At 40.6% G+C, this 22,791-nt stretch overlaps 2 protein-coding genes across 2 annotated transcripts; both read right to left on the bottom strand.

The window, feature by feature from the left end:
- Positions 1–859: 859 nt before the first annotated feature.
- nr1d2b (nuclear receptor subfamily 1, group D, member 2b) lies at positions 860–10,501 on the bottom strand. Its single transcript, XM_056398648.1, has 8 exons — positions 10,032–10,501; positions 7,962–8,192; positions 7,338–7,426; positions 6,664–6,808; positions 4,720–5,441; positions 3,542–3,727; positions 3,212–3,422; positions 860–2,548 (listed from the first exon to the last, which is right to left on the bottom strand). The coding sequence occupies exons 1-8, from the start codon at positions 10,048–10,050 to the stop codon at positions 2,352–2,354; spliced, it is 1,800 nt and encodes a 599-aa protein (XP_056254623.1). The 5' UTR covers positions 10,051–10,501; the 3' UTR covers positions 860–2,351.
- Positions 10,502–19,017: 8,516 nt separating this feature from the next.
- Positions 19,018–22,115, bottom strand: rpl15 (ribosomal protein L15). The gene is made up of 4 exons (XM_056399796.1): positions 22,044–22,115; positions 20,895–21,076; positions 20,650–20,786; positions 19,018–19,380 (listed from the first exon to the last, which is right to left on the bottom strand). The coding sequence occupies exons 2-4, from the start codon at positions 21,064–21,066 to the stop codon at positions 19,075–19,077; spliced, it is 615 nt and encodes a 204-aa protein (XP_056255771.1). The 5' UTR covers positions 21,067–21,076; positions 22,044–22,115; the 3' UTR covers positions 19,018–19,074.
- Positions 22,116–22,791: the final 676 nt, after the last annotated feature.

Below are 22,791 nucleotides of genomic sequence, written 5' to 3'. Positions count from 1 at the left end.
ATGCCTTTCTATACTATGACTTTTGATGCCTTGCTATACAATGAAATTTTTATATTTTCCTTTATTATGACTTTTTTTTACATTTTATTTCTCACTATACTATATTTTTTTGACGTTTTATGCCTTACTGTATAGTATAGCAAGTCATAAAAACATCAAAAATGTCATAGTATAGTAAGGCATAAAAATTCATAGCATAATAAGGCATAAAAGGTTGTAGTATAGCGAGGCATAAAAAAAGTCATAGTATAGTAAGGCAAAAAAAAAGTCATAGTATAATAAGGCATGAAAATTCATCGAATAGTAAGGCAAAAAAAAGTCTCAGTACAATAAGGCATAAAAATGGCATAGTATAGTAAAGCAAAAAATATTGAAAAAACATCATGGTATAGTAAGGCATAAAAAGTCATAGTATAGTAAGGCATTAAGAAGTCACAGCAGTAATGTGATGTTTGATAGAAGATCAACAGTAGTTTTAGTGCTATTTTGCTTGTCTTCTTTTTGAATCCTCTCTGGTCTCTTTGGTGCCAAACTCAATAGACAAAAAGTCTGATTTAACGTCAACAGGCGCCTCTGAAATCAAACTTACTTTACTGAAGAATTTCTAAGTGTGTAACACAAAAGCACTAAGATTTTCTGCTTAACTTAAATTGCTTTAGTTTCTGATCATTATTCTATACATTGTCTGTTAAATTTGGTATCTTTGAAGACTTTTAAAACCATAAAATGTTAAAAATACTTTTCTTGCAAAAAGTTTTTAGACCTAAATCTCAGGTAATTCAACACATCGTGTGATGAACCGTTTCTGCTTCATTCAAAGACAACGAGACACATTACATAACCACGTCACAGCATGAACTGCATTTATAAAATTTATTTATATAGATATATTCATCTATACAGTTATGTATGTTTGATAGTATGTATATATTTATATAGAAATCTATGCATACTGCAATCCTTTCACAGAGGAGAACAGAACCACATTTCAGCCATGTTAACACAATGACAGAAGCTCTGGATATTAAAGGCCAGATGTTCTGAATTCAACATCGGAACAAAAAAAAGATGGCAAAAATATCTGAACACCAGCAACTCAGATGTCACCTCGACTCAGCTTATTTCTTTAAACTACAATCACATTAGTGATATTACAGTCATATTTTAAGTGGAATAGTCCTACCTATGCAGTTTAACTACACTCAGCTAAAGTCTGTACAGTTTTGTAAAACAGAAACGTTTATTCAAGCAGGTGGGGGGAGTTGCTGGTGACAGCGAGACAAGTTTTCCCTGCCATCCAGTGTCCAACAGCAACATCAAGTGTCTGACTAGGAAACTCAACATGAACCAGGACAAGTAGGACAGCAGACACTACAATCTCAGAGAGAAGTTTTTTTTTTTTTTTTCTTCAAGGAAAAAAATAATAGATCTATAAGAGAAGAGAAGATGCTAAAAGTCCAAAATCGGATTTCATTGGTTCAGTGTTTCTCCATTTTCACTGCTCCATGTGTAGAAACCTTGTCTCCCAAAGCAATAGAGTGACACCGATACCTTTGATTTGTCACAATGCCCCGAATAATTTAGAAAAAATAACCTGCAACTTGACAGAATCGCAGCACAGTGGGACTGAACTGCATGAAAAAGCTTAAAAATAAGACCTTGTCTTCTTTTGCTTCTCAAAATCGTTCAAATTAAAACAACATTCTTTGATTTGTCCAAACTTGAGGAGCTGCGACTTTTAGCAGCTTCACGTCCACATTCCTCTCATTGTCGTCTGCTGGAAGAGGATTTTACCTCAAGTCAATCAGTATCCCAGTTTTTTTTTTTTTTCTTTATGTTTACAACTTCCCCCCAATTAATGTGTGCCACTGAACAATGTACACAAGTTTCTTGACTCCTCACTATACAGCTCAAATCAAAAAGCAAGTCACATATTGCACTATGAATGCAAAAATACCAGGCTACACTATACAGAAAAGTGCTTCTAACGTTTGTACAGTCGCAAACGTACAGTATGCTACACACAAACACAGGAAACATGTACATCAATCAATGTGTCTGTATGTATGCATTACCATCACACAGGCAGTTACGCCCTACAGTACAGTACAATAACATTTTATGGTCAATCCCCCCCTCCCCTTTAAATGTCAGCTTTGAGCCATAGTTCAATTTATAGACAGAAGGAACAGAACCAAAAGCCCCGAGGGAGAAGTGTGGAGGTGCAGGTGTGGTCGGGTGGGTGGGTGGGTGGGAGGTGTTGCGGAGCTGGTGGTCTCCAGCTGGTGGCCTCCGGGTTCGGTCACGGGCCGATCCAGTTTGTGTCTGGGAGTCAAGTACTGGAGGAAACTTCAGGAATGGACCTTGAAGGCCAGCAGCTGCTCAGAGTGCATATTGTTGAGCGAGCGCAGGTCAGGCAGTTTGAGCAGCAGCTTGGTGAAGATGGCCGACTCGTTGGGGTGGTTCTTGGTGATGAGGCTCCGCAGGGCACGGATCAGCGTTTCCTGCAGGGCCTCCACTGAGTTCACGTTCTCAATGCCAGAACGATCTGGAAGAATGGGTTGCAGAGGTTAGCGTCAGGCTGATGAACAGATTACAGTTTGGAGGAGAGGAACAAAAGTAGGTCATTATTGTTAATGTCTCCATGTTAACTTCCAGACCTTTTCTAAGCTGCTGCTAAAATCCTGATTTTATAACCAAGATGTCATCAACTTTTGTTCTTTTCAAACTTGGTGTCGAATACATCAAACAGGTTTTCTGTGTCACAAATACAGTGTCTTTATATAAAAGGTCAGTGTTCCAGGGATTTAAGAACCATGCTGATGGAGCTTTCTGGACTTAAGTACTGTCAATACATCTATGTCGGGCACTACAGTTCCCATCATGCTTTGGCTTTGAGAGACGTAAGCAAGTAGCATTTCTATGGAGTAAGTGAGTTTATGTTTCTATAACAGAAAACTTAGTTTTTCTGTTGATTAAATCATCATTTTCTTTAATTCTGTTATTTTGTCTGTTGTAGTTTCCACAACAACAAACAAAATCCTCAGTTTCATAGATATTTCAGGTGTTCTGGTGTTCACCTTCAAAATTCTTGCTAGAATACACTAATAAATGTACAGTAAAGCATGTTTCTGAAAGGTGTGTGTGTGTGTAGTGTTGTACTTTAACCACAAAGAAAAGAAGCAGGAGGAGAAACGTCATAAAAACCCACCTGCAGACACCAGAACCACGGCAGTGAAGAGGCTCATCTCCTCCTCGCTGAGGCCCAGGTTGATGAGCTTCTCACTGAAGTCAAACATGGAGTTGAGGAGGTCGCTGGCCCCCATGGCCCTCAGAGTGTCCACGCTGTACTTCTTCCCACCCAGAAAGGTCACGGTGCGGTCCTTCACATCAAAGAGAGACGCAAAACGAACCACCAACACCTGCAGAACACCATTGCTGCTCTGTTAGTCCGGGTACAACTGCTGCTGCTGGATTCTGAGCTTTATATAAAAACAGAGAAATATCCGTGGCACATGGCCAAGTGAAATATGTGGTGTACCTCAAAGGTGCCAGCCTTCAGCAGGCTGACCTGGTCGTGCTGGGACAGATCTCTGAAGCCTGGGATCTTCTTGGCAAATTCCACCACCTCCCTGACGGCGGGGGTGAAGCTGTGGGAGAACTCCTCCCACACCTCATGGCCAGATTTCTGAGGGTCCACGTGAGGAGAAGTGTTCATCGGACAAACCTGCGGACAGGAAGGATGGGACAGGAATATAAAACTGTCTGCTTTTAACCTTGAATGAATGAGGGTGAAGCTGACACAGTGTTTCAGTTTGTTCTCTGGCTTTTACTAAAAATAATAGTGTCTGTTGTCCAAGGCTCAAGGTTTATAAAGCTTAAAAATCTGTCTAATTATCCCCAGTAAAAATGACATTCTCTTTGAGTCAGTTTTAATGGAAAGAATTCAGGATAAGGATGTTGTTTTGGGCTTAAAAAGATAACCAATTAACCAATTACCAATTTACACATTTCTACTGAATTCTACTGAATACTGTCAGTTCTCATCAACCCCTTTTTTCAGCCAGAGAAGGCGACAAAGCTTCAATAATCCTGTCGTACGCCGAGTGCTCAGCACCAAACAGCAGGCGGATAAAATTAGAGACTAGCTGTTGAACACTGTGTGAGTGTTTAAGCAGCTAAAGAGCCAGACATGTTTCTCAGAAGCTGGTGGAGAGGCCACACACACAACTACATCCTAATGCAGGCAGCTGCTTGCAAACACTTTTGCCAATTTGTAATATGTCAGATGTTATCAGGTCATTTCGCTGCCCCCAGGTGGCCGAAAAAAGAAAAAGAAAAAATATTAGTGAATGCAAACGTAAGTATTTATGACCGAAGTCCTAGAAATCCAATTATCTTTCAGAGGCTGCGGCGCTGTAATTCTCTAACAAAGCCACGACACAGCTGCAGCTGATTCACAGTGTTATGAACTCATCAAACCTTAATGAAAAGCTACTGGTTTCGATATTATGGCCATTTCTTTCTGCCCTGAACTTGCACTAAAACGCATTTTATTTTAATGAAGCTAACCGTATTTTCAGTCATTTTATTTTTCCTTCTCACTGACTTTTAAATGGTATTTTAATACGTTTTAATTCCGTGATTCAAGCATGTTGAATTGGCTCTGTGTTTAAAGATTTATTTATAATAATAAATGGCTCTTTCTTTATATCTCACCAGGTGCATCCTTTTGCCTTCTCTCCACTGGTGCCCACTGTAGGCTCCGCTGGCCGGGCCCTCTGTAGCTGCAGCTCTGAAAGCTCCGTGTGCGTAGGCTGGACAGTGGTTGCCAGCGCTCCTGGACAGTTTGAAAGGGCAGTGGTTGGGGGTGTTGCCCTCTGGGGTCTGAGGACCCAGGCCGGAGGAGGGGCCCTGCGCTGCCATGGTGACCATGTTGTTGTGGTGGTTCCAGGCGTCCTGCCGCTCTTCTTTCCAGAGGTTAGTGGTGTTTTGATCAGAGCCGGTGTTCAGGGGCCCCATGGTGGTGGCGGTGGCGGCTGGGGCCTCAGCTGACAGGCTGCTCCGCTCCTGGTTGTACATGAAGGTCTCCTGGTGGGCCCTGGTCACAGAGCCGATCACCTCCTCTTCCCCGCTGTCGGACGCACTTGGTGAGGCCGAGCTGGGGCTGGTGTCCATCGTCACGGTGGGCTCAGGGTCCGAGCTGGAGTCGGATTGGCTGGAGCACGGTGAGGAGGATGGAGAGCAGGAGGGGGCGGAGCCGGCGTCCCCGGAGGTAGGTTCTGTGGTGCTGGCTGGCAGTGGTTTGGTGATAGGTAGCGTCTGGCTGCTGTGCAGCTGGCTGTGCAGCTGGCTGTTGTTCATCATGTTGTTCATAGCACTCTGCATCTCCAGCAGCATGCGCTGTTTCTCCCGCTTAGGGATTCGGCCAAAACGCACAGCTGAACAGTGAAGAGGGGATTCACTTGTATTATTCTGCTTATGGTTTTACAGTGTTGCATGATCAGTTTAACAGTAACCAGTAATGTGATGCAGTGCAATGCAGTCAGAAATCCCACCCACTAATTCACCCACTCCCTCACACTCAGCTGAGGCAGTTTGCTGTAAACAAAGAGGGGACACTAGACTTGAGGGGAACTCCTCTGAAAAATAACCCTGATGACATCACAGTGATGTCATCAGGGTTATCTCGGCTTGGTTTTGGAGACTATAAATTTATGAAAGAAAGTCTGCGTTACAAACTGAGCAAGGGATTTGAAAGGCATCGGCATTTACCAAGCAGGAATGTAACACACATCCACCACAAGAGTCTCTGCATGTCCCCACATAGATATCAAACAAATATAACATTATAAATATATTCATATCAATAGATACAAACAAATTCATTATAAAAACCATTTAATTATGAAATAATCCAATACTGTATTTTTTTTTAGAACTCAGCCCAATGGTTTGAAATATTTTTAATAATATTGATTTGAGTTTTAAAACTGTTTTGGATTATTTCAAAATTTCATGTTTAAGTAATAGAGTTTGTGTGCATTTATTCATTTCATAATGTCTTATTCATTGATTTAATTTGGAACAATTTGGGTCTTTTGGAGTAATCCTTTACACACATTCAGAGTGTGTGAGTGTGTTAAATAATAAACAATTTGAGAAATATCTGTAGTTGTAAACTTGCATAATGTAAAATATCAGTTGTGTTCTTGATGACAAGGTATCAAGCTGAGGGCAGATTACAATCTTAAGTAATTTACCCATGATGCTAAGTGTCTCCAGCACAGGTAATACTGTGCGTTATGTATAAATGAATATATTAAAAATAAGTAACAAAGCCTTAAAGTGACTTGAAGAGCTGGATGTGTAGAGTGGAGCTCTGATGAGCCTGTCAGTCGCCCCCCCGCCTCACTGTTCTTTACAAAAGCTTTGAACACGGGATCGGGGGTGGGGTTAATGTTGTTGCGCCTTAATATCGGCAGCGGACGTCTGTGTAAAAGGGGGAGGCGGCATGACGGGACAGGACGCCGACGCCGTTGTGTTCCACGTCACGCCTCAGATTCTGAAATGTACTGCGGCTCGTTTTGGTTCAGTGTAAACAAGAAAAGGCAGCGTGACGTCTTCTAAAAAAAGGGTCTAGTAATTACAGCAGATACTCACAGTCTCTGGACATCCCCACCAGCAGGCATTTCTTGAAGCGGCACTGCTGGCAGCGGTTCCTGTTGATCCTCATGATGGGGCAGCTCTCGTTCTTAAGGCACTTCTTATACTGGATGTTCTGTTGGATGCTCCTCCTGAAGAAGCCCTGCGTGTTTCACAGAGACAAGCAGTACAGTGTGAAGCCTAACGTCACACACACACATCAGAGAGACAGGAGGGAGACGAGCACGTATGAGAGAGGAACAGAGCAATATAGAATTTATTTCACCTTTCAATTCTACCTTCTTTATGTTGCATATCAGGCTGAAACATGTCTGTGTGTGTGTGTGTGTGTTCCTGCTCTAAGGCGCACTGTGGTGTGTTTGTCGCTGTGCACTGCTCCCCACAGTTAACTAGGCCACACAGCAACGTGAAGTATGAGGGGCAGCCGATATATAAATATGGGGAGGGTGGACTAGTTTCACAGAGTCTGAGGTCGTAGCCGTGCAGATGGCTCAGTCTGCAGTGACCCACTTCAACTCCGGTCCAAAGTCACATTTCTGTGTCGCAGTGAAAATGAATCTGATTCAGTGTCTGCAGCATGTTTGCAGAGTGTGTGTGTGTGTGTGTGTGTGTGTATATGTGTGTGTGTGTGTGTGTGGGGGGGGGGGGTTGGTTCAGAGAGGTGCCCTCACCTTGCAGCCCTCGCAGGCATGGACGCCATAGTGGAAACCAGAGGCCACGTCGCCACACACCTTACACAGCAGCACCAGGCCGTTGATTTCTGATTGATACAGAAACACATTCTCACAGTTACAATCACAGCAAAATTTTAAATTTAACAAAATAAATTAAAAACAAATAAAACAAGGAAATGATCATTGCAGGGACTTGGGCTAATGACATTATAACATAGCAGGAAGTTGGAAGAGGTGCAGTGAGTCATGACAGTGTTTATGCATTCAGGTTCGATTTTCATTATACACTGAAATTAGCTGAAACCAGCTAGCTGGAAGCTACGACACCAACAGAATACTGGTTTGCTTAAAAAATTGATCAACAATCTCAATTATCTGGAAGTTTTTTGTTAATTTTGAGTTTTCCTCCAATAAAATTTACACAATTTATTTTCCTGTAAGACCTTTTCCAACTCGAGCTGCTTCAGTCTTTAATGGAAACATCCTGAAATTAGCATTCTCCCATTTACTGACTGGTTACATGAAAGGTTTGATCAATAATGAGAAGTTTCCCAGCTAAGAACACCGACAAGATCAATGCAATTAGTAATTGAAAACACATAAAAAGAGTGGTGGCCTTACTTGTGATGCCACATTTTGCAGAGGAGGAGGAGCGGCCGGTTTTCTGGGTCCCTGGAAGGTTTTGGCCACCGGCAAGGAGTGTGGGGTCAGCCGTCTGACCCAGCTGGCGGTGGCTGGGCGAGGAGCCGTGGGGTGGGGAGGACGACTGGTAGCTGCCGTTGGAGGAGTCGCTGTGACAGGACTCCGGGCTGGAGGAAGAGCTGGATGAGCTGATATAGGCTATTACGCCTCCTGGTGAAAAAAGGCAGAGGAAAAAAATGGGCCATGATGACGGGCACTGCAGCGGCACTCTGCACTGTGCAGAGCTTTGTGCTGGAAAAGATCACGTTTATATGGTGATGTGTATAACTTGGTGAACCTATATTTCACTAACCAACAGTGCACCTGTGCTTAATGTCTCTTATTCCTCTGTGCCATACAGCTATATTATCAAATACTCAATAAAGCACCAAATGCGGATTAATCCGCATCTGAAAATAGTCCCTAACAAACAGACTACTTCCTCCTGTTTGAGTATTATTACTATACATTTGAATGTTTTCAGCAGAAATGATTGGGTTTGGGGATGAGGGCTGCAAAGTGCTAAGAGCTGTACTAACTAAATGCTGGTTTTATATGGATTTTTTTACTTTTGATTTATTTATTTATTTATTTTTCTTTCTTTCAGTTCTGCTCTCAGCACCGTGACGACTTAATCCTTTGTGTGTTCGGTTGTGCTCATGCTAAACGCCCTGCTGTCTCCTTTCCTTGAAATTAAATGTAACTCTAACTACCAGCGAGCTTAACATAAAGAGGGCAGATCATAATACGACAACAGCTCCCTCAGCCAGTAGGAAGCGAGCAGACAGTCTGCTGCTGCAGCTGAGCCGTTTTTTCCCCCTCAACACAGGCTGACCTGATGTCTTCCCCTGCCATTCTCAGTGATTAGGTAACAGCCATTACATAATGTCAGCTTCACAAGGGTGTGTGTAGTAGGTAGTCTGGCCCGTCCCTGCAGCCGTTCATTACATACACACTCCATGACAAATGGATCTCGTTGCAAATCATATTCTAAATGGGTCGATTTTTATCCAATCAGTCGGTGCATGTATTGATACAACTGATGTGTTTCTCATCAAGTCAGCAGATAACGCACTACTTATATTTTATTTTTATGATGATTTTTTTTTTTTTAAACAAATAATGGCTATTAACACACGGAAGTACTTATATAATAAAAGGGAGAAAATATGTGCGTACCAATACATATTTTTTAACAGCAAATGTGACACATGAAAAGAATTTAGTCATCAGTTGTGACCCAATTAAAAGCCCCATTTAACCAAGTCCCTGTCTTTTTTACTTTTCAGTGACTGAACAATGTTAAATTGCATTAAAACTGTCATTTCCGGAAATATATTTTCAACATAAAAGACAATGAAAAACGCGACATAATATACAAAGAGTATTGTGTGTCCCATGGGTCTTGAATGTATTATAACTTAAGGCGTTTTATTCTTTCCTTTCTTTTCTTTTCTTTTCTTTTTTTCTTTTTCTTTTTTCTCAACACGCCCCCACGTGGAGCAAAGCATGTTCTTTCCCGGGGAAAAACTGGGTCACCGCTCGCTGCTATGAGACGCCTCACGTGTATTCGCGGTGAGACCCCACGCCATCTCGCCGGGAGAAATTATGCAACGTCGACGTCACCGCGCGGCTCGGCCAATGAGCGGCGACGCACGGGAAGCGTAAACACAGGTGCACATGGCTATACTGACGGATCCATGTGAGGGGAGACGACTGCAGTGCTGCTGAAGCCAACTACTTGGGTAATAACAACAGCCCACTGGCACTCCTAACCCAGTTCAACATTAACACAACTACACACACTGTTTTTCCTTTAACATTTAAAAATGCCTCGCGCGAATATAACGACCGTTAAAACTAGCAAAACAAGCTTGTAGCATGCTAGTCGTGCTACTTTGACAAAACCTAATTTCGCTAACCTAATGCGGGATGTTGCCACAATATTAATCCCATTACAACAACCTGGAGCTATTTGTCATTTACATTTGTGTTTTAAATCACACTTACCAGCTTTGGTCGACTCCATATTCTGTGAGTTTTTTGGGGGGTTTTCCTCCTCCTCTGCTACCTCAGTGCAGAAGCCGTTTTTCTGTTTTTAGTGTTTCAGCAACTGAAAAGTCGCTGAATGATTCAGGTTGAGAAACTGGCTGCAAAAGCTACAACATTTAAATAAATGAACGTCACGTTGAAAACTAACTTGTTAAAGACCGTAAAAACAAGAAAAAGCTACGGTTGGTTCACAGCAACAACAAAAAAAAAAAAAACTCACATCAAACCGAAGCAAGCAAGTTTTCAAATTTTTTGTTTGTTTGTTTGTTTGTTGTTGTTTTTTTGTTTTCTTTAAAACGAGAAAATCCGCGGATCGTCTTGTCTTCAAAACAGCCGAGTTACAGCTACAAATTCGCCGTATCCCATCCAAAGATAACGCGTTCAGGGCGCAGCTCCAGTGATATGGAGAACTGGCTTTTGCAGTGACTGTTTCGAGTAGCGATCAGTGTGAAACCATGTGACCCAGTTCGTCGGCTCCTCCCTCCCCTCGCAGCCCCTGCACCGGTGTCAATGTAACCCACTGACATACTTTCACCAGTCCGAGTGAACAAAGACAGTTGGCCAGTACAGAAAGGACCAGTGCGGTTGCAACATTTATTAATTACAACACTTATCATTTGGTGGGAATCCAAATTTATACGTGGGGTTTTTTTTTATTATTATTTTATTTTATTTTATTATTATAGGAGAGCAAAGGTAACATTTCAAAATGTCTGATGAAAGATTTTGGCAGGCGTTTCCTCTCAAATTTTTCCATTCTTTTAATCATTTTTAAAAGCAAATTGTTGTAATGATTCAGTGAATCTGATTTCTTAAGGTGGAATTGCTGTTAAGAGCAAGGAATATGTGAAAACTATTAGGGTTATTTTTTATCAGTCAAACTTATTTGTGAAAGTTTTCCTTTGTATTTATGTTTGCATTGCAGCCTGCCTTTCTGTGAATCATTGTACAAATAGAAGACTTTTACACAATTACATCAATAATAGTGATTACGGGATTGCTAATTATCTTAGCCTAACAGTTTGAGTGAAAAGTTGAATCTTTGAAAAAATTGTACATGAATTGCAGGATATCTGTGTGTCCGCCTCTTGCTTTTAATGACAGTCTGGACTGGAGCTGGCGTGGACCTCTGATGAGTCATGTTGTCCCAGCAGGATTTGACAATGTTCCAAAGAGCTTCTTGAGATTCTGCAAACTGCTTGGTTTTTCTCAGTCGGGTTCAGTGTTGAGGTCAGGAGACCGTGAAGGAAAGTCTTTGGTCTTCTTTGTTTAGTTTATAAAATATAATTATGTATATATATATATATATATATATATATAAATCTTAAACTTGGATTCATGCACGTTGAAATGCTGGTGTTTCTTATCCCACCCCCAGCGTTCAGGCCACTACCAGCCTGTCTTCTTTTGACAGGAGAGTCAAATTCTCCAAAATGGAGTCTTGTGTTCTTTATTCAGCTGTTTTCTGTAACTGCGGTGAAGTTGCCTTTCTGTCTCCCAGGGGACAAAGCTTTGATACTTTGGTCACTTTTTGTCTGTCCGATTGTTTTTGGATACAAGCTTCATACAACTCAAGAAAATCTGAACGTTTTGTACAAAGGAGTTAAGTTGGTCACTGCCCCCAAATTAGCTTAGATTTGATTAAAACATCACATATCTTCTTCATATTTCATGACTTAACTTCTTGTGTTTTTAAATGTTTCTGAATCCTCAAATGTTCTGACTATTTCCAGGCTTATGTGCAAATATTAGAGCTTTAACAACCCTATAAGTTTATGTCAAAGGTCATGCAAAGGTCCATGCTTGACCTTTAAATGGAAAAAGTGTGACAGTTAACTTACTGACTTATATCTCTGACAATATGATGTGTATGTATTTATATATAAATGTTAAAGTGGCTGTGGTTACAGCTGATCCAAGCCATAGAAATGCTCCAAATGTGAGTCACATAAAGTTTTCTACGGGGAAAATGAAGGGGACTAAAGTATCTTTAGTTGAACAAATGATTTTAACGACAGTTATCTCAATCTACCTATAATTAACCCCTGAAAAATCTAGGTTGTTTTTTTTATAACTAATGAAAGGAAGGAAAGATACTAGCATTCCTCATATTAGTGACTAATAATAATGTATTACTTTCTTTTCCCTTTGAACATATGCCAGTGTTACGTTGGAAAATTCTTCAAGTAGAGAGTAAATACTAACAAATAAAGAGCTTCATCCTTGACTTTAGTTTCACTCAGTTTGAAGTCCACATCGTGTTCTTTGCAGCTCTGCCAAAACTCCTCAACTCCCCACGAAACAATGTAAACAGTTCTCTTGGTGCATTTTTAAAGAGCAACCAGTTTGTCAAAACATGAGTTGTTTGTTCCCAGAGGAACACACGAAGCCTGTGGTCAGTTTCCTTTTCTTTTCCCTCCTGTGACCTAAATTTGAAGCACAACACATTAAAGGAAACTAGAGAGAAGAGATTAATAATCCCAAAAATCTGTGTCTACTTTTATCACAGTGACACAGAACTGAAACACAACATTACAATGTGAGTCTCTATGTTTTATGCATTTTATTATTGTAGATTTAAAACAGCCTTTCGCTCGCATTTACCTCTTGATCACTGTAATTCTCTTTGTCGTGGCTTCAGTAGGAGAATTGGTGCAGCCACATTCTGCTGCTGGTATTTAACAAAGTATTTTGGAAGGATTAGTTTAAACAAGCTGCTACTCATCCACCACCTCTCCTTCTTACAGGACAGACAGTCCAAAAACAATTTACATTTAAGTAACAAACAATAATTGATGTATAATATTGATATGAAAGATTATACGATATTAATGAATTAACATAGCACAACATTAACAGTAAATTAAGTTTTTTTTTAGCGCAACAAAATAATTTATAAAATCCATTTTATGAAAAGATGGTCTTAGCTCTTATTATCGTATCTTTAATGGATGGATTTTTTCCTACTTTGTTTGAAATTGCACTACTCCATTTTTGACCTGTGTCATCCTCTCGTTGCCATTATTATTAGGAAAATTACCAGATGAGATCAGAGGTAAATAAAAGCAATGCAGTGTTGTCTGTGAGTGGAATTAGAGTTTGGTGAACGTAATATTTCAGGAACTCCAAAAGGGAAATCCCTTCAAAATTTGGCACAAATGTCCGTGTGGGAGCCTAAAAGCTCTGCAGGTGATGAGTCACTCACCTTTCATATTACACATAATCCTCTGATCCATTTGTGATATAAAAATATGATGATAATATGATAAGATATTTGATATTTAAATGCTATGCTTTGAAAGAGTTACAAAGCATTTGAAACGTTGTGTAGTGCATCATAAGCAGACATTTAGAAACCCTCCGATAAAGGTGGACTCACCCAGATATAGTTTTAAAATCTAACCACAATTAATTAAATTGACATTCACTGAGCAGTTCACAGTAATAAATGTTAGAGTAGTTTGTATTATATTATGGATCATATGAGATAACCTTACAAACACGGCGGTACTTGAGAGCGGATACTGTTGAAATGATGCACAGCAGAGTAGATCCGCTTCTAAAGCTTAATGCTACGAGGCTTTTCAAGCCGTTCCCCCCCCACACACTAAATTCTTACTGGGTTAACGTGACACAAAAAACATTTCCCTCCCTCTGTCTCTGAACAGCAGGCAGGAGTTGGCCAGAGCTTCACACCAGACATTTCCCAAAGCCCCCTCCATCCCAGCTAATGTTTCCTCACAGCGATAGAAACCTTTTAGGAGTAAGCAATCCCCCCCGTGTTACCATCCCCTTCTCCACTTTCTTTCTTTGGGTTCTTTACAGACCAGGTCAAGAGTTACCGCTGCCCCACAGACCCACGTATGGACCAGACAATAGACGGGGGGTAATGTGAGAGATGACCGTTGTTTTTACTCCACCCTTCCATGTTCTCAGTTGACCTGCTCAGGGAAACGCCGTTTTAGCCAAGGACCGGAATACGTTGTCACTATGACCCAGTTACTGAATTCAAACAGTAGTTAACATAACATAAGGAAATGTATTTATAGTGACTCTAAAGACGTGTTCAAAACATCTGTAATTGTACATTTATAGAATTTCCTCAGTCCACACTCACTAGCCCAGAATGACCATGTGAAAACAAACATCCTGGTAACTACGTCACGGACAGAGAAAGATGCAATACAATAATATCTTACTGTACAAAGGACAAAACAGAATGTTATATATGAATTTCTGGGCCTATGAGGAAGATTACAAACATATATCAAAAGAGACAACATGGAAACATCTTTAAAGCGCTTACTGAATCAATTCTGATTCGCTGAGAGATTTCGTTGTCATCATGAAAAAGACGAAGAGAATGCATCTCGGCTCAGGTTTCAAACCCACGTCTGTGTAATCCAGAAATTACGTCTACCGTGGTGGCGCAACATGTGCACCTATCTGCCCCACTTACCCACCAACATGTGCTCATCAGATTTGGGCCAAGTGTTAAAAAACAATCAAACATGTATTTACAGACGGAGCCTGTTTCACTTCAGCTGCATTTAAATAAGCCAATCGTTTCCTCTACAAGAAGAGTATGATATTATTATTATTATTTTTTACTTTTATACATCTTTTGTTGTCATATGATTACAATATGGATATCTTAAATAATAAATTAACAATGCAATATTGTCACATTTCATATTTAGTAATAACATAACAAATATTTGTGAGTTTTTTCAAGCTTCCTGCTGTGTGTTGGAACTTCAGTGGCTCAAACCAACACGGTTCAAACGAAACCGTCGTACTTCAGATGTTAGTCAGATGATGTGTTTTTATCGTGTTATTCAAGAGCTAATTCCCACTGGTGTACGGGAACCAGAATTGCTCGAGTCTCTGAAAAGTAGTGATCTACTGCTGCTAACGTTTGCATTGTAGCTAAGTTGACGCCATTTAGCGCAGCGGCACCACGAGTTCTGGACGGGGGAGAAATTCTGCACAGCAACATGGATCACAAGAACGTTGTTTTTCTGCTGTAATGCAAATATGCCTCGTTCCCAGTTTCCGGAGCTTGGATTGTCTAACGTTGTGAATTGTGTTTTTACGCACCGATTCTCTCAGCCCTTCTCTGCTCATCGGGGCGCACAGGGAAATAAGGGAATGACACTCTCTGATTGGTTTATTGCACGTTACGCCCCCAAAACACTCCATGATCAATTAAGAGAGCTGAGTACAACCCTTTTGATCCATGCACCTGGCACAGCGACTGTTTTTCCTGGCATTAAAAAAGCAAAAAAAATGACATGGACACACCCTGAATGCACCTGCACCATGCGCTTCGTTACAGTAGAGCCCTAAGATTTAAACGTTCATTAATACAGGCCAACAGTTGAGTAACAGGAATAATGTATTGCATTGCAGGTGTTTAAAGATGTATCCAGAATCAGTGTTATATATTGTCAGTAGTTGTTGGCAAAGGTTTTAAGAGCTGCACCTTGTGGAAATATTCATGATGCTGATTCATGAGACTGATCAGGTTTGTCGAGGAGAGAAATGGCTGCATTACTCATTCTCTCTGTGACACACTGTTATGGTATCTGTTATTTCACCCTCACAGCGACCTCTCCTTACCCCTGCCTGGGTACATAACACATCAATACAGATTGATTTTTTTTTACTTCCTGTCCCTGCATACTGAAGGTTTGCCTTCAAAAGAGTGGCAGTGTCCCACCACTGTGTAACAGGTAAAAATACTCTCACATTTACATGTGAAAGAAGCTTTTAACCTTTCAGAGCACAGAACTGATCTTTAGATTCCAGACAAAGCTGTGGATTAAACTAACACTAATACACTCTGGTACTAATCTGTCCTCTGCTGTTAATGCAGGAATGCAAAGTATAATATATGTATGTATAAAATTACATCTTTCCATTAAAATAAATTGAAAATAAAAGGCTGGCAATGTTGTATATTTATCATATTGTCAACAAAGTCTCACTCAAAATTCAAACTTGCTTCAAACATGGTGAAAAAATGACATAACAACCTGTCTGTACTGAAGTGTTCAGTCTAAAAGCACAACTGACTGTTTGAAACAAAGGCGGAGCCAGACATTGTCAACATTTGGAGCTTAGCCAAAACGCAAGGGGCTAAAAATGAAACCATTGTGGTGAAAATGAAACCATGCGACCCGGCTGAAGTTCTACTGCAACCTTCATAAAAGATTCTGGGCTTTTGGGGAAACAGAGAATTAAAGAGAGCAGCATTAACACCGAGCTATAAGATTCCTTTCCTCCGCACAAAGCTCGGTTTGGTTTAACATCCCCACTGCAATTGAAAAAAAAGTGGAGGGAATATATTTTCTTTTTGCAATGCGATTATGATTCTGATTTCTGCAAGCATTCGCCATTATTGCATAACTTCACACCATATAAACACACCTGTAATCAGTAATCAAAAAGCATGGATGGGCTTGGATGGAGAAGAGGATGAGGGCTGTGACGTGGATGGATGAATTTGGAAACTTTGGAGATTTTTTATGATGAATGTAATCTTTATTGCTCATGTAGTGAATACAATAAAGAGATAAAGGCCATTCCAAGCCATATTACATAAGACGTTTAATTTGTACAGCAACTCATGGACACGGTGATCGTAGAACATGTTTATCTCGTTGTGAATCTGTGCCAGAATTCAGGCTTTTGTTTCAGAGCTGGCGTCAGTCCAACGACACGCTGCTGCTCTCCCTCAACACTTTGATTTTGCTGGGTGAAGATTTTATTCATAGATGTAAAAATTTGAAAGTTGAAAGTCCCAAATCAACAGATGGAAGAATGACTTCAATCTAAATGTAAAATCTCTTCAGTGTATGATGGACAGAAATACCCTGAAACATTTTTTATGCCTCCGCTACGACGACAGTCAGAGCCGGAGACATTTTGTTCTCAGGTTGTCCGTCCGTCCGTCCCGTTCTCGTGGACACGATATCGCTGAAACACCTCGACGCAACTTCTTCAAATTTGGCACAAAGATTTACTAGGACTCAAGGATGAACTGATTAGATTTTGGTGGTCAAAGATCTAAGGTCAAAGGTCAAGGTGACCTCGAAAAGCGTGGTTTTGGCCTTGTGAACCCATTATCTCGCAATACGCAATATCAAATTCGGTACTAGATTTCGGTGGTCAAAGGTTAGCGATCACTCAAGACTTCGCACAGCCATTATGAAAACATTTCACACAAATGGTTAATATTTTATACTCTGGATAAACAGGGATGTGACCTGAAACTAGAGCGGAGGAGGCAGACAACAACGAGGAGGTGATTCTAGTTATTTATTGGACATAAGCTGCTTGAATACGACCCTCGTTCTTACTAATTCTAATTTCGTGCTTTACACTTGTACTTTGTTTTATTCCATTAATATTCAACTTAATGTTTCAGTGGCCACAGAAGATCATATCCTGTGTAACCCCTAAAACAACTGTACTACTTAGTTTTGAACAACTCTTTTCACAATAAAGAGAAAACTAGAAAACTACCAGCCTTGCCTGATAGTAGTAGCAGAGCTAGTAGAGTAGTAGCCCCAGTGACAAAAGTCTTTAAAACCTCACACCTCTAAGATTACACCTTTCCCAGACTGCACCTGCCAGACATGTAGGATCACCTACACTAGTACAAGAATCAGTGTTGTAGGAGGGAAGCGTTTCCTAGCAGTTAAATCAATGGAACACACAAGGATTATTTATTATAAAGCTTAATAATAATAATAATAATAATAATGTTAAGAATGATAAAATAGGAGTCTGATAACATCCTCAGGCAACTTGATCCACAGCACAAGGTCATATTTGTTTCCAGTATAGTCGTCTGCCAGAAGCTGTGAGGCAGTGGTTCGGCTCATGACGTGTCAAAGGTCAGTCATAATTAAGATACGACCGTCATCGTTGTGTGGAGTTGGAGAAGAAAAGTCTCAGTGCTGTTCATGTCATGATGCTTTTATACGTCACCATAAACTCCCCGTGAAGCAACTTTAAAAATGGCTGAAGGTTTAGAAGTAGGTCAGTCGTCACAAAGAACAAAAGGGTCAAGATTGGGTTTCTTTAAGTGGTAGTACTATGAACTGCCTGGAGGGGAATCAGCCAGTGATGACAAAAAATAGTTGTGGTGGGTTTTAGTGCCAATGAGAGGAGAGGGGGTCAGTTCAAGAAAATACCATGAGGATTTCAGGTGAGGAATATTGTGCTCTAAATGTGTAAATGGTTGGAAGTCACTGTGTCAGAGGCAGAAGGGGAGATTTAGAGTTTGATGTAGACAACTCTCTCCAGCTGTGACAATTATTTGCATTGAGATTTTCAAAAGTTATAGTGAGGAATAAAAAGTGATGAAAATGTGATAGTGTAAGTCATAAAAAGTCACAGTAAATCATAAAAACTTAATTATATTGAGGCATAAAGTGTCATAAAAATATCAGAATAGTAAGGCATGAAAAGTAAAAAAATCATTAGTCAGTCATATTTGTGGTGACAGTCATAAGACAGAAATTAAAGTCATACTTTGATATACCCACCATTTTAAGTTTACTCATGCTAGCAACCTGACTGCTAGCCTACAATATCCAGGGTTAGCTTGCTAGTTGATGCTAGCTAACATGGTTAAATAACATCAGTTGACATTTTTTTCATGTTCTCACGACATGAGCCTTCAGATTGGCTACGCCGTTTCAATCAAATGCTAGCACGCCTAAATCGGTCGTCTCGGAGACGGAGCTACTTGGACGTCACATTGGAATTATCTAATATCACTTCAAACATAATGAGTTCACTCAAACATGCGCAGGGACAATTCTGTCCTCAACAAACTTATTCTCAAAGAAAGTACAAGATGTCAAATCCAAAAAAAAAGAGCAGGCTAACAGAGCTAATAATTCAATCAACTGAGAGAAACACCAGACAGTATTGTCACCATAAAAAGGGCTGTTTATTTTTTTAATGTACAGATCTGTGACGTGCTCTAACGATAGCGGTGCAGCTGCAGGGTGTTGCGCCTCTTCCAGGCCGCACGGCGAGAGCCACCAATGGTCAGGTGGAACTTGTGGCCCTTGCCCAGGCCGCGGCTCTTCTTTCCTGCAGATGTCAGGCCACGCATCTCTCTGTGCTTGTGCACAGCCTTTGTGATCCATTGGGTGTCTGGGTTGCGTCTGACGGCCTTGTGGAAGGGGTCAACCAGAATCACCTCGAAGAACTTGTAGGTTGAGTCCTCGCCCACCCAATAGGAGTTCAGCACTCTCAGGGCTCCACAGTGACGGCCAGCACGCTCCTGGGAAATAAAATTATTTTTAATTAAAAGAAGGTATGAGTGAATGATTTCTATTTGCCTGATCAATGTTAAAATCAACAATGTAATAATTAAGAAAATTAAAGTAATATGGCACCATCTTAAAGCTTTGTGTTTTGGCGGCTCCCAGTGGCAGCAAAGACATTTTTAACTTTGTGTCTCCAGCACAACTCATTCACCAACCCTGCTGCTCTGATCAACATTAGAAAGGAGAAGCAAAATCTAAAAATGCAACTCCTGCTTCCTGAGCAGATATTAACTAAAGAAAAAACCTTCAACTCCACTTTTAAATTTCAGTGAAAATGTGCAACGTGTTTATTTGAGTAAATATGAACCAACCATTTTCATGCTGCTCATAAGAATTACGTTGATGAGATACATCTTTCCTAGTACTTTTAAAAATGAAGTTTCCATTGAGTCATGTTTAACACTAAATCTCCCCCAGTTCCATTAAAAATGAATGAATTTAGTGTAGAGGCTCATCATCTCAGGTTAACAGCAGCATACCAACAACAAATACTGTTTAGATTTTGGTCCAATAGCATCCACAACAGATGGAGCAGAAAGTCCTGACTTCAAATCTCATCCAAACAACTGTGCAACCAACCTAATGATCTATTGACAGACATGAGCCATCAAGGACTTTTATAAAATACATGGACTGTTGTGCTTTATATACACATTGTTTTCCTGGGTGGCCTGAGCAATAAGACAGGAGATAGATCTTTCTGAGAGGACCACTGAGCCACAGGTGTGATAACACCACCCTCAAAGTCTTAAGCATAAAAAATACCAAAATTAAAGCTCCAATTCAAACTCTCCTAAATCATGTGGAACAGCTCAAAGCCAAAAAATCTTTAGGTTACTATCATGATTGTGACTACCAGCCAGTTTGTGTATGTGTGCTATACAGAGCAGCTCTAGTTAAAGAGGGAGAGGTGGCAGGTGCTCTAACATGAGCAAACTAAGATCCGGAAACTTAACAGGGTGCATGATGAACAAGGGAAATGTGAAGAAGTTGTGATGTGATGTTTCAGTGTCTTTTCACCATTGTGAAACAGCCACCATTATAACCTGATGTTATAAGCACCATCCAAAACTGACTCCTACATACCCACGCAAAGAGTTATTTTGAACAATAATGACAGGCCACCATTTGCAATTAAAGTACAGCTACTGCCGCAATCACATCAGATAACGTGTGTATAATCACTTCAGGTGGAGTACAGTAGTTCATGCACATGAGCGTACCTCAGCAGTGGACTGCAAGCTGCGGGCAAACTTGATCTGGTTGACGCCATGGTGCACTGGCTTGCCATAGGTAGCACCCTTGGGCACGGGGCGTTTACGGCCTCCACGGCGCACACGGACACGGTAGATAACGTAACCTGTTGGAATCAAACCAAAAAAATAACAAAACATGATCAGCAAAGATGATGACAGAACACTTATGTGCAGGTGTTAAGTATGGAACAAACTCTGGGTTCAGCTCTCACCCTGCTTGGCCTTGTAACCCAGCCTACGGGCCTTGTCGGGTCTGGTGGGTCTAGGAGCGCGGTGGAGGTTGGACAGCTGACGGTACTGCCAGCAGCGCACACGGAGCAGGAAGCGCATCACATCGGACTGCTTCTTGCGCCATAACTCCTGCATATACCTATATGCTCCCATGTTGACTTATCTGTGGAGAAGAAAAATATCAGTTGTATAAATTAGCACATCTTTGATATCAATTCCCAGCTCTTTCATGTCTAACAAAGTGATGCAATTCAATAATCCAGTATACAGGATTAATATTGACCATGCAGCCAGCATCTGCACTTCAACCTGAAACACACTGGCACTAGCTAATACACTAGCTTAGCTATATAACATTTACAGAAATGATGCTAGAACAGGTAGTCATGCAAGTTCTCATCACACAAAACACAACCTCGCTCAGGTTTTTATCTTAATCTGCTGTCTGCCTTACAGATCCAAGACAATTTGAAACTTGCAACTCTCAGGTCACAACACATGGTTCAGGACCACCGGGGCTCAATACATTTGAAGCCGAGTGGAGCCATTCCGATCAACTGCTTCAACACAGCCAATGACTACTTCACTTCAAAGACTCTTAGCTGGCGTCACTACACGTAACTTATTGGTCGACTGAGCCGTTTACCGTACTAGAAACAAAACATACAAAGTGTATTGATACGGTGGTCCATGCGTGTTAGGAAGCCGACTTAGAAGTCTATAAGCTAGCATGCTAACGCTAGCCGCGTAGCCCATCACTCCTCACTACACCGTAACGTTGAGTCGAGTTACCACAGAAATAACACACTGCATATATCGCATATATATGAATTAAATTAAATCGCGAAAACTTAATTTTTCCACAAACGTTAAGACATCACGGTAACCACACATTAGCTTTCTGTTGCGGGCGGCAGCGTCAACGGCTAACGGATAGACTGCAACACAGCGCCCGTTAAAACAGGGCTATAGTTAATGTTTGTAATACTGTTAGTCAAAAAATAATCAAGGGCGTATGGATCGTGAATAAGTCTCTAAACAAATTCCCGATTCAAAAAGACAGATGAAGTATATAAAAGATGATTTTAATGGATTGCGTTTTGTACTAAGGCATAGAAAAACTCGCTTACATGATGGCGTACCAGCCGGAAAGAGAGAGCGTACGTACCCAGCATGCTTTAAGAAAACGACAGTGACGTATTTCCTTTGCGGTGTTCATGGGAAATGTATTCTTCATTTGTTTGTTATTATTATTTTTTATTTTTTTACTTGCCACACTTTCGTCATTACTTTCCAATACATTTCGATTACAAAATAATTTAATAACATAATATAATTACACAATAGAGTCTAGAGACTAAAGAAGTTAATCGAAAATACTTGTAGAGGTGGCATTAGGAGCGTATATTGATCCAAACTCGAGCAAATAATTGCGATACTGACTACAGGTGTGTCTGCAGAGATGTATGTGTGTTGATTGTATAATTATTCGTAGGATTATTTGATTGATTTTTGACTGATATTTACAACGTTACGCAAAATCAACAATATTAGTACTCAACAGAATTAACTCTCTGTGACTATAAATATTATATCAAAACTTTTAGGTAATAATATTACAAAATATATTATTTAGCATAAGACTGTTATGAATTAAAGCAAAAAAAGAAAAAACGTTTAAACGTGTTGTAGACGAGTGGCAAACTGCCGTGACGTCACCCATTGGTTTGTGAACTGCGGTTTTGAAGCCTCGAGTTTAGCTTAATGGACGTCTACGGCAAGTCGTTTTATTAATTTTATTAATTGCGGTCAAATTTAACCATTAAATGTTAAAACGGCTTGCCATAGACCTGTGTCCTCGAGGACACCAAGTACGCC

This window comes from Seriola aureovittata, chromosome 16 (assembly GCF_021018895.1).
Source record: "Seriola aureovittata isolate HTS-2021-v1 ecotype China chromosome 16, ASM2101889v1, whole genome shotgun sequence".
Classification (NCBI taxonomy): Eukaryota; Metazoa; Chordata; class Actinopteri; order Carangiformes; family Carangidae; genus Seriola; species Seriola aureovittata.
Note: the sequence above shows the minus strand (reverse complement) of the source record. Positions and strands in the feature narration are given on the sequence as shown.